We start from the raw sequence: 12,403 nt of genomic DNA on the forward strand, positions 1-12,403 counted from the left end.
CCCCTGCTTGTGTCTCTGAATAATTCACAGGATCTTTTGTTCCCCACAAACCCTTCTCTCCATCCCACCTCTCCCGCCCTCCCTGGTCTTCCTTTTTTCCGTGGGAAAGTTGCTTGAAGAGGTCATGGGCTGAGAGAGGAGGGGGAAGGGGCCATTCCACGACAGAAGGTCGATAGCAATAGCAGACAAAGGGAATAAACACGCTAATTAAATGGCCAAGAAAGGCTGGAGGAGAAGATGGTAGTGGGGGTAAGGGAGGTGGTAAGAGGTGAAAAGGAAAGGGCTGGAAGATAGAGGGGTGGGGAGGGGCCTCCCTTGTCAGGAAAACAGAGCTGAGAAAAAAACAACTTGTTTCCATAGCCCTTTTGAAACTGCGCTGCCAGGACCTCCACCTCCACCCTATTCTCTTGCTCCAATTCTATTGGCAGAGGGAATAAAGCAGGGAGATAAAGAGCTGCCGACTCCCTCATTGAGATTTAAAGCGATCTGGGTTTCCTTTCTCTCAATTATGGCATGGGGTCACTTGGCATTTGTCAAGGGCGCCAGAAATGAGGTGGGGTGTTGGACTCTGCTCAGCTTCGACTTCAATTCAACAACTACACACACAGTGCATATTCAATAGATACCTGCTGATAATAATAATAATAACAGCTAATGCTGGACTCTTATTAAGTGCCAAGCATTGTGCTAAATCTATACACTATTTCATTTAATCCTCATGACAAACCCTATAAGGAAGGTACTATTACTGTCCCCATCTTACAGATGAGCAAACTGAAGACGGAAGATACAAAACTTGCCCCACGTTACACAGCAAGGAGGTTGGGTTTGAGCCCAGGCAGTCAGGGTCTGGAGGCTGTGTTCTTATCCACCAAGCAGCCTGCCTCTGCCACACCAGCAATCACCCTGGAGCTGTTAGGGGCCCCCAGGATGCTGATGTCTGATGGCGTGGAGAAAACAAGCAGCAGCACTGTTTACATACATATTCCCTCTCCCAAATAATTCTGCCAGCTCAAAGGAAGTCATATGAAAATCCTGTGCATCTGACCAGCATCAGACCATTTAAAAATTGCCTTCACATAAAATGAGGAGCTGGGTTTTAGCCAAAAGAGCAGTGGACGAGGAGACTAAACCCTGGGTTCTAGGGGGCCGAGCTTGCGGCTGAGTGGTTAAGTTTGCGCGTTCTGCTTTGGTGGCCCGGGGTTTCGCCGGTCCGGATCCTGGGCTTGGACATGGCACCACTCCTCAGGCTATACTGAGGCAGAATCACATATAGCACAACTGGAGGCACTCACAACTAAAAGAGACAACTATGCACCAGGGGGCTTTGGGGAGAAGAAGGGAAAAAAAAAAAAAACCTGGGTTCCAGTCCCTACTCTGTAACACGTGAGTTGTGTGGCTCTCCTTGGGGAGTTAATTCTAAGTGCCCATGCCTGACACTTGCATCATGGCATAAGGGAATGGTATAATGCTGACAACCGCAGGAGAGTGCATCAGGTAAACTGTTAAGGGGTGAACTCTCTTAGTGGAGATTTTCACAATGGCTCCATGGGGTATGATAAATAAATGAAAAGCAATAGTACCTATTGGAGTATATGAGGAAGCCATTTGGTGTAAAACTAATTCTTCCCTACCTTGTTTTTCCAAAGGGACTTGATGTGGCCTGTTGAGCATGCAATATACACCTGCTTTAAATATTTACTATGTTCCAAAGACAAGAATGCTGCCTCTAAAGACAGGGATGTAGCCCCCCCATATTGGCATTTCTTTAAGGATAAGCATCTGTTCCTGGAACTAAGGATTAATTACTGACCTGCTGTGCTCACCTTGTGACCACTGACCTGCTGACCACCGACCTCTGTGCCAGCTAAGCATCTCGTGACAATTGTAAAAGGGACATTCTTATCATATGTGATGTCTGCTCTTTGTTCCAAGATGGTATATAACCACTCTGTATACCCCACTTCTTTGGTGCCCTTCCTTTCTTAGGGAAGAAAGGCCCCGGGCTAGGCCTCAGATCTGACTCATAATAAACTCACCCCAATTTTGATTTATAGACTGATTACGGTTTACTTGCATCAACAGGTAAGTGAGGCAGATGTGACAATCTTCATTTCGCACACGAGGAAACTGGACCTTGCAAAGATCCCATGGCTTACCCAAGTGGCAGAGGCAGGAGTAAAGGCCAGGCTTCTCACCTGCAGTATACCCTCCACCCTCTCTCCTCCCAGCACTGACATCTGTGAGCTCCTCGGGGCAGCCTGAATTTCACACTCAGATGTCCAACCTAACCCATCCCAACCTGGGGAAAGGGAAGATTGGACAGGTGCGAAAGGCCAATCTCACAAGAAATCAGGGGCTGGCAGGCAAAGGCTGTGGGCACCACATAGACCTGGGCCTCTCCTATTTTATGATCAAGAAGACCAAGAAGATCATAAAAAGCAATAACAACAGAACCTGCAACACCACCAGGTTGTCAAAGAAATAACTGAGACAATGCACACAAAGCACCCAGCACATAGTAAGTACTTACTAAATATGGCCTGTTATTCCAATCTGGAGTCACCCTTCCGCTTCCAGAGAGACCATAGGAAAGGGATTAACTCTCATTTGGCACCGACTGCATGCCAAGCACCGTGGTTCATGCTCCACAGGGAAGCAGCAGAGCAGAGTCAGACGGAGTCTGGACTCTGACCTCCTAAAGTTTGGATGCCAGTCTCAGCCGACATCTAGCTACATGCCCTTGAGCAAGTGAAACTCTGTCCTCTTCAAATGTAAAACAGGATGAAAATGCCTCCTTCACAGAGTAGCTGTAAGGATTAAATGAGGTGATAAAGACCAAAACTAGAACATGGTGTGACCTCAATTAATGCTGCCTGTTATAATATAATATATAGTATGCATAATCTTCTCTAAGCCTCACAGGAACACTAACATGAGTATTATTGCCAGCATTTACAGAGGAGGAAGTTAGGACTCTAGAATGTTAGGGATCGGCCCCAAATCACATGGCTAGTTAGAGGCATAGTCTCAAAACTAGAATCCAGATCTGTCGGACCCCAAATGCCAAACCCCGCCTTATCCAGCATTGCTGCCTTCCACCTGCAGCCAGAGGGTCAGGACAAGATGATGAGCAGCTGAGGTCTTGGCAGCCCCTCCTTCTCTCTGACCCAGAAGATCAGTCATGTCCTATGCCAGTGGGGAGTAAATGCTCAGTGGCTGCCAGGGAAACACCTACCCAGAGGCGATCAGCACCCGGGACTGGGCGATAGCCAGTCGCTGCAGGTTAGTACGATTTAAGGTGGCCAGGGCCACCCTTCCGTTCTTGCCATTGGCTCCTGGGGGGCTGGCAGGAGAACCTGCAGTCGCCCCTGCCAGCGTGCTAGAGGCTTGTCGCCGAATCGCCTGCGATGGGGCAGTCTTCACCGGGCCTCGAATGGTGCCTGTGCTGTCCAGTGGCTTGCCCCCAGGGCCTGCTGGTGGGGGCAGCTTGACCGCTCCAGAAGGAGGCATGTTCTTGCGGGCTGTTGGGGCCTGTAGGGGCCCAGTGCTCCCGTTGACCACGGCCGCCTTGACACTCATCACCAGGACGCACTGTGGGCAGGAGCAGGGTGGGGCAGGGGGTGAGGCAGCCGACACAGGGCTGACTGGCCAGGACTGGGCCTTAGGCAAGGCACCAGTGACCATGGGGTAGATGAGATCAAGACGTCGACGGACACGGCGTTGGCGCTGGGTCTGTCGGTTGATCTGGCCCATGGTGCTGAAGTCAATGATGTAACTAAAGCCAATGGAAGTGAGGTCGATCCAGGGATGCTGCTTCTCATAGGCGTGCTGGATGGTGATGCCCACCTCCATGTCGTACGGCGTCCAGGAACCATTGTCATTCTCCCACTCCCATACCACGCCCTTCGCGGGGGCCGAAGTCGGGTCGTAGTAATTGCGGCGAACTGGCCGGAGGGTCCCTGCCGGAGAGAGACAGAGCAGAGGGTCAGGGTCAGCAAAAATGAAACTGAATTGTGTTTCATTACTAGGCAGAACATCAAAAGAGACCTAGTGTGCCAGGCACTAGGCTGTTATTGAGGTATCAGCTTTGAAAGCGACTCATTCCTGCCTATTAGGAGTATACGGTCACACAAGGGTAGAAGCGGATGAATTACAAGGGGAAGGATCTGGAGGTAGTGCTGTGTACCAGAAAGAGTACCTCCCGGTTTGGAGTCTGGCGCTTGGTCTGCAGCCAAGTTTGTTCATTTACTAATATAGAACACCTCAGCCTCCTTTTTTCCCCCCAATAAATAGGCTAATAACTCCTTCACAGAGTTTTTGTGAAAATTAAATGTGACTCACTTATTCATCCAACAAACATGTATTTGTATATGCCAGGTCGCGGATTTCTTGTGAGCCCTGTAATTTGTCCTAAGGCATATAAAGCCCTTGACACTTACTGGGTGCTCATAAATATCATATCCCTTCTCCCCTATCCCTCTAAATGCCCCTGCCCTGAGGGCTATGGGGGAAAAGAACACAGAGTCACAGAAGCTTAAAGGACAGAGGAAGACTGCTCCCATCCAGGGAGGCTGCCCAGAGGTGGAGGCGATTGAGCTGGCTCTGTGTACCTTTATGGGTGTGGTAAAAAAACGGAAAATCAGGTTGAGATTTCCCATGAATATTTCCCATGCTCATATTTCGCAGCATTAAATCTTATATCAACACTGATAATGATGGTCACACGAATTCTTTTATATTTATCTAACGTCTTTCTTGCAAGAAACTCAAACCCTCCTAGAGATAGGAGCCTCTCAAGTTTTATAGTCTCACTGAGGGGCAAGGAAGAGGCCAGAGGAATAAAACAGCAGAAATGAACCTGCAGGACTGGAAGAGAAAACTAAGCCTGTAACTGTTGCTTCTTTCTCACCTACCCACCCCAAATCTGAATTCAGACCCATCCCCAACCAGGGCTTCTTTCATGGGTATCAACGTCAAGGCTGAAGGTGCCTGGCTCATGAGGCAGGGTGCAGAGGCCGGGGAAAGCTCCGAGGATGCTAGAACCTCCGCATCTGTCAGCTTAAGTCCTATCCATCAAAGTGGTGGGAAAAGGTTCCCCTTTGCCGGCCTCTGACCCACCCCCTCCTCCAACCAAAGGGAGACACCAGGACTGGGGACAGAATCCCATTCAAGGGGGGAAGAAAAGGAACAATGGCTATTCAGGCCTTTGCCAAGGGTCATAACCTACCCCCCACCCCATCTCCAGGCCCCTTAATGACCCAAAACATCAACATTCAGAGGCTGGAGGCAGAAGCAGCACAATCCCCTATTCAGAACCAGGAGTTCTGCTGGGCGACATGGGGGTAGCAGGATGGGAGGACAGAGGAGGAGGAAGAAGGGGGGTGGGCCACAGTTCCCCGGTTGGCCTCCATTTCCTTCCTGAGTAGCCCACTTGCTGGGAACAAAAAGCACAGGCTTTGGGTCCAACAGCAGAGGTTCAGTCCCTTCCAGCTGTTTGATGAAGCCTCAGTGTCCTCATCTGTTTCGGTGACCATAGCTACTTCAAAGGGTGGACTTGAGGGTGAAATGAAGGAATGAACATATGGCACAAAAATAACACATGACAGGGCTCATCAAATGTGGTGATTATCCTTGTAATCTATTTTCAATTATATGTCTAAGCAGGATGGAAAAGTCATGAGGAAAGTCTAGTTCAGGGGATGCAATGTGTGAGAGGCAGAGAGAGAAAGAAAGAACGAGGAGGAGGAAGAGAGAATGTGCTTAAAAGACATCTTTTATGACAGTCATCAATCCCAGAGATGCCTGAGAGGTCCCCCAGAACGTCTGGGAGCTATGCCCTGGCTCTCACATACGTTTCCAGGCTTACCTTCCTCTATGCCTGTATCTTCCTCCACTCCTGAGGACCAGATGCCTCTTTTATCCTCGTGCATTCCCTCAGGGTTCTCTGTCCAAGTCCCCTACTATTTGCCGGTCCCTTCTACTGAAATGCCCTTCTTTGACATTTGTACTGTTGCCATCTCCTTGAATGATAATTCAAGTCCCATGCCATTTGCCATCCATATCTTAAAATGTTCTCCTAGTCCAGGCCCCTCCCTTAGGAAGTCTGAGATGCATATCTGCTTGTGCCTGATGTGTACCAGTGTCTCGGCACTTCGTATCGGTGCCTTCAGTGGAGGCAGAGATGCCACTGTACAGTTCTTTGCACTTCAGACCCTAATGCAGTGTCTGGCAGTGATGAGGGCTCCATAAACATGCTGTGATAAATTTAATCACGCATCACATATTGCTGAGTACCCACTAGCTGCTATGAGGAAAACAAAGATTCACACTCTCCTTGAGTAGCTTACAGTGTAAAACAAGACAACTGTGTGAATGACTCTTTACGAGGCATAATATGCCACAAGAAGCACAGGAAGGGTGCCAACAAAATGCATGTTGGCAGAAAATCTGACCACATCCCCATGTGCTTAAATCCCTTCCACGACTCCCCGTTAGGTCAAAACCAAAATCCCTTCCACCCACCAACCTCTGTGGCCCCTTCATACCCTAATGCACTCTGCCCATATTTCTGCCACTGGCCTCCTTCAGTCTTTCCCCATTACCATGCTCCTTTGATTCTAGGCCTGTTCACAATGCTGGTCCCTCTTTCAAAACACTCTGGCATCCTCTTGCTGCTCACCCTTCATATTTCAGCTCATTTCCTTAAGGAAACCTCTCTAGGCTGCCCTGACCAGGTCAAATTCCCATTCTTGTTTTTTTATAGCACTTATCTTGATGTGCAGTAACACATTTATTTGTGTGATTAATTTGATGAATGTCTGTCTCCCTCACTGGACTCCCAATCCCACAAAAGTGGGCAGCCGGGTGTTTGCTCATGGCTGTATCCCCTGTGCCTGGCATGTCATAGGGGCTCAATAAATATCAACTATAAAGATATAAATGAAGTAATGATGATTTGGAGAACATTTCATGAAATGGATGACAAACAGCATAGGACCTGAATGATAGGAGAATTTCAACAGGCAAAAATGGCAAGGAAGGGCATTTCAGTAGAACAGACTGTCTGAATAGTTGGCGGGGGGGGAGTGTCAAAGAACTCTAAGGTAATGCATGAGGATAAAAGTGACATCTGTTTGGCAGAAGTAGAGGAAAATATAAGGCATAGAAGAAGATAATCCTGGAAAGGTATGTGAGAGCCAGGGCATAGATGGTCTAGAATACTAGGTTGTGATGGGTTTTATTTGTAAGCAATGAGGAGCCAGTGAGGTTTGTGACACAGAGAAGTGACAAGACCAGAGCTGCTCTGTTCATTAGTTCCAAGTGAGAAGTAAGGAGGGTGTTGGCAGTGAAAAGCAAAAAAGGCAACAGACTGGAGGGACCACACAGAGAGGAAATGAGCAGGACTTGACCATGAATAACTGAATGCTTTGCAAGAGAGGTTCCAGAATCACCTGCTTCAGAATCTCCTGCAGATGGATCAGCAATGCCCTCTAGACCTAAGGGTCAGCATCTCCAGGGACTGGGCTTGGGAATCTGTATGTGAACAACTACTGAGCATTCATGATACACACTAACGTTTCAACTGCTGGGCCACACGGTCAACATGCCCGTACGTAAGGGGTACCCAAATAAGAATGACAGAATGAGTCAAAGAATCGCAAGGCTTTGGCCATGGACAAGTGGTAAAGTGGTAGTGCCTTAATAGGCAGAGGGGTATCAAGAGGAAGAGCTGGTTTTTGGAGGGAAAGATGCTGAGTTCAGTTCAGCCCAAGAGGGTTAGTTAGAGACAGTAGGCAGACCTCAGAACCAATGTTTGGGGACAAGAGAGATGGCAGGATTTCATTCTCTGATTATTTTCAGGGACCCCTCTATCTGGAATGGGCTAGTCCTGGGCCTTTCTATAATCAGACCATAAACTAGATGATCTGAGGAAATCCATTTGGTCCTAACATGCAGTGACCCAAGGAAAAGGCGTCTAATGGCATAGGGATAAAGGATGTTCACAGACTAATGAGGAAGAAAAAGAAAATCAGTTTTTTCTAGCAACTCAGACACTGCATCCCAAAGCACTCAAGATGCTTCGGCTCCTGGGAAATGGGAGACAACGCCTTCCAGGTATGACCCCTCGAGGTCTCTAGGGCATTTCACCTGCACCTATGCAATCCTGTGTTGGAGCACACACTGTGCCCAAGATAACCCAGGCCTCCTTTACCAGCACCCCTCACTCCCACTAGAATGCTCCATGAGGGCAAAGACTTCGATGTTTTGTTATTGCTATATCCCACATGCCTGGAACAGTGCCTGCAGGAAGCAGGTGCTCCATGAGTGTTCACTGAATCAAGGAGTAGAGCACGGGTCACTTGAATTCGAATTCCAGCTCGGCCATTGACTAACTGTAAACCTTTGCACAACTTCATCTCTTTCAACTTGTTTCCTGTCCTATAAAATAGGAACACTCGTTCCTTCATAAGATTACTGTGAGAATTAAACAAGATAATGTCTGCCATGTGCTTGGCGCATGCCCCATACGGTGATCATCATGACGGCTGCCTCCTCCACTCCCGTGCTCACACAGGGCAGAGTATGGCAGGGGGTGCCTAAAAATCAGCATCTGTCAAACCCTTTAATCTCTCTCTGTCTGACCTTTCTCACCTCATTAAAGACACAAAAGAAGCAAAAGTTGCACAGAAAACTCGGAGCTAAAAAGAACCTTTCCTCACACCATCATCACTGGTGCAGGGGCCAAACCCATTCGCCTGTTGATCTGCAGGATGGGAGGAAAGGAGGCAGAAGGAATCTTAAGGCTGCTTTTCTTTCTACAGAGGTAAATGAGATCTGAGCAGTTAAGGGACTTGCTTAAGGTCACACAGTAAGCCAGTGAGTCTGGGATGAGAGCCTGAGTCATGTTTGCCCACTCCTAGCCCAGGTCGTCCCCCATCCCGCTGCGGGAGCCCTGGAGATGGCAGTGATCAGGTGCCTTGGAAGACATAGTGATGCTGAAGTAAAGCGCTCCAGTCACTGCCCTACAACAGAAAAAGTTCAGCCCACACTCAAGGTAAAGGACCATAGGTGGAGAGGACCCAACCAAGGCTCTTGGAAGCAGCCAAAGTCCCATCTTCTTCCTGCTTCCAGATTCTCTATCTTAAAATGCCCAGAGGAGACCTGCATAGAATGCAAATAAGCTCAGACTCCGAAGCGGTCTGGGGAAGGAGAAGGGCCCAGGGCAAACAGAGGCAAGACAGAGGGTGTCTGCTACCTCCTGGCCATCTCCCTGGAGACAGGCTGGATGAAGTCAGAGCCCAGGGGAGCAGAGAGTCCAAGGACTCACTCAGCAGCAGGGCAAGCAACTTCTGAAAAAACAAAGCTCCCATGTCAGGAAATGTCCCCACATAGAGGAGGCAACAAAAGAGAGAGGAATTGCCTCTGGGCAGGGGACTTCCAGCTCTCCTTTGTTTGTGGGGATGTTTCTGGTTCCCAGCTTCAAACTGTGGCATGGGGAGGGTGGGTAATTTAATTAAACATTGCCAGGGCTTGGCTGAGGTTGCCTGGGAGCCCATGGTTTAAAGTTCCTACCCCGTTATGGCCTCATCAATGAGCTATATTGAGAGGAACTGTGTGTCTGTTGGTGAAGAAGGGAGAGGAGGGGGCTCCGGGCCCAGAAACCCAGAGATCCTATTCTACTTTGACAAGCTCCCTGACAGACCCAGCATTCCTGGGAATTCAGCCCAGTGCCTTCAGCACTCAGCGCAGAGCCTGGCACTGAAGAGGGAGCCACTCAGTACATGTTGACCGACTGACCATTAGAATGAGTGGATGTAACCTAAGCAGTCCGAATCCTGTGCCTGAAAGACAAACCAGAATGTAAAACATACCCTAAGGTAGCCTTTAAAATGACCCCGGGCCAGCTTTCTGCCTCCAGGCTAAAATCTGAGGAGCCCCAGCCTTGGACTAAATTGCTAACCACCATGTAGTGGTCAGCTCATCCTCAGGGAAGAGTGTTCAGACCTTGAAGAGGTAGCTTCTGTCCTTTAACCCAGTTTTCTCCAAACTTCACTTCTGTAGAAAGGGCCCTTCAGGCTAGGACCCTTTCTAGGTACCATGTCCATCTTAGATACCCCTAAGCACTGATTAAACTTTCTCCCTTCCCAAATATAGGACCAGGGATGGGATCTTTATGTCACCAGGGTGGTTCTTCAGCTGCAGACATTTAATCTGAGATAGAAAAGCTAACACCTGCCTGTTTATTTTGAACAGGGCTGGACTTCCCTGTCAGGTGTCTTAACTGCTGGTCTTCCTGGTCCCACCTCCATGGCTCAGCTCCCCACCTCTCCAGACACACAACTCTATCCACAACCTCTATCCAAATCGTACAATGACCTTCTCTCCCTCCCCCTCAGCCACACTTAATCTTCTTTCTCAATCTCCCCACATTCCTCCTTATTCCCTCCTCCTCTCAGTCTCCCTTTCCCACCAAGGTTTAAGCCCCTCCAGATGTAACCCTTCTAGAATCCTTTCCCCAGAAAGCTTTACTCATTCAGCCAGCGTTTGCAAAGTCCTTGGCAAAGAGGTTGTTGGGAGTTATGACTCAAAATGGGGACATGAGGGTGGAAAGATACCCCTTTCCCATGACAATCCTAATTAGTGCACAGGATGTGGGGGCTTTCCAAGGAGGCTGAGATATCCTGCTCAAACAGCTGTTCTCTGACCCTCTGGGACTCTCCCAGCCATCCTCTCTAGTCCCTCCCCCCAACACACCTGCCTCTCCAGACTCCTGGGTCACAGGCTCAGGAAAGTCTAGCCAGAATTCCAAAAACAACTCCCCACCTCCATGAGGGACACATAGACTTGTCTCAGGTCCTCAGTTAAGCCTGGACCCACTGGGCCAACCAGAGGTGCAGCTCTGCCCTGCCCTGCCCTTTCCACCAATGACCCCCCAGCCTGACCTTCTTCCTGTAGGCTCCTTTCCTTGCTCCAACCTGGAAAGGCTGGTCAGCTGGGAAATGGGATTGTGGTGGCCACAGTGGCAACTTGATTCTCATGAAAAGACAGTTTAGTGTTCTGGCAGGTCAGGGTATCCCTGACAGGCAACTGTTTCAGGAGGAAGCTTGGGGACAGTTTCTTCTTAGGAATGCACCTCCTCCTCCATGGACAAAGGGAGTGGCTTCCCTGCCAGGCATTCCGGAACCGGTGCCTCCCCCTCCTCTCTCCATCTGCTCTGGCCTGTTGCTTCAGCACTTGAGTGCATAAGCAGTGGCACTTGCCAATGCCACAGCATCCAGGGTGTTTCATGCCCCGGAACCCCCCAACTCCCATCTCTCCCCACTCCCCGGGGCGGCCCAGCCCTTCCCATACTCGACTACAGCCAGAGCCTCCGGGGATTCCCTTCTTCCTTTCCCAGCTGTGGGAAGGCATCTCACACTGGAGGGGCACAGGCAGTGGGAGACTAGACGAGGGTGATATGTGGCAGGCCCAAGGGTGCCTGAGGCAAAGCAGGGTCAACCCATGTGTGAGAGGAGAGCAGGAAGCCTGTGCTGGAGGCTGGGATCGCTTGTGGCTGGGCAGCTCCACAATTTGTGTATGGGGTGACTTGGGGCCATCAAGCGCTTAAAAAGGGGTGTAAAAGAGAGGTTCTTAGGAGCTAGGTAGAAGCTCGGTTTGCATAACCAGAACATTGATGCTACTAGCATGGACGTTCGTTGCGGGCGGGATCTTAATAGGATCATGGGGAGTAAAACGCCCCCTGCCCGAATACCTTTTGGTGACACCACTGCACGGACGTGCCGACTGGGTAGGCCCGCGGGGGCTCGCTAGGCGGGAGATCTCAGGGCAGGGAGGGGAGGTGGGCGCGGGCAGGGCAGGGCATGGGCGGCCAGCTCACCCGTGTCCTGGCGGAACTGGTTCATGGACTGCAGGTCGATGATGTAGGGCGCGAGACGACTGTCCACCTGACCCAGTACCACGCTGCCCCCAGCACGGGGGCCGGCGCGGACCACCGCCTCGATGTGGTGGCTCACGGCCGGGCTGTAGGGGCGCCAGCGGCCGTGCTCGTTCAGCCATTCCCAGACCACCACGGCCGAGGCCAGGAGCATGGCGAGCCCTGGGCTGAGGCGGCGGCGGCGGCGGCTCTGCGCTGCCTGCCTCCCGGGCTCGGCGCGCCCGCCCTCCTCCGCTTCCTCCTGCGCCGCCGCCTCCGGGCCTCGACCGCGCCCCCCGCCCCGCGCCCCGAAGCCCCGGGCAGCCTCAGCTCCGGCCCATGGGCCGCTCCCCAGCAGCGCATCCACCGGGGCCAGGAGACTGGGGCCGCCTGGCTCCGACAGCTCGCCTCTGTCGCCGCCGCCGCCGCCGCCGCCGGGGTCCGCTGCTGCCGCCGCTGCTGCCGCTGATCCGTGGGGTCGAATCG

General features: G+C 50.8%; 1 protein-coding gene across 1 annotated transcript in view; it reads right to left on the bottom strand.

Annotated features, from left to right (window-relative positions):
- Positions 1-12,118, bottom strand: part of DTX4 (deltex E3 ubiquitin ligase 4) — a 34,120-nt gene extending 22,002 nt beyond the window's left edge. Inside the window, exons 1-2 of the mRNA XM_046644893.1 lie at positions 11,882-12,118; positions 3,239-3,962 (exon numbers count right to left, since the gene is read on the bottom strand). Coding sequence (XP_046500849.1) covers positions 3,239-3,962; positions 11,882-12,092 — 935 coding nt within the window. The 5' untranslated portion in view covers positions 12,093-12,118. The remainder of the gene's footprint in view (positions 1-3,238; positions 3,963-11,881) is intronic.
- Positions 12,119-12,403: the final 285 nt, after the last annotated feature.

The sequence above is a fragment of the Equus quagga genome, chromosome 17, assembly GCF_021613505.1.
Source record: "Equus quagga isolate Etosha38 chromosome 17, UCLA_HA_Equagga_1.0, whole genome shotgun sequence".
Taxonomy (NCBI): Eukaryota; Metazoa; Chordata; class Mammalia; order Perissodactyla; family Equidae; genus Equus; species Equus quagga.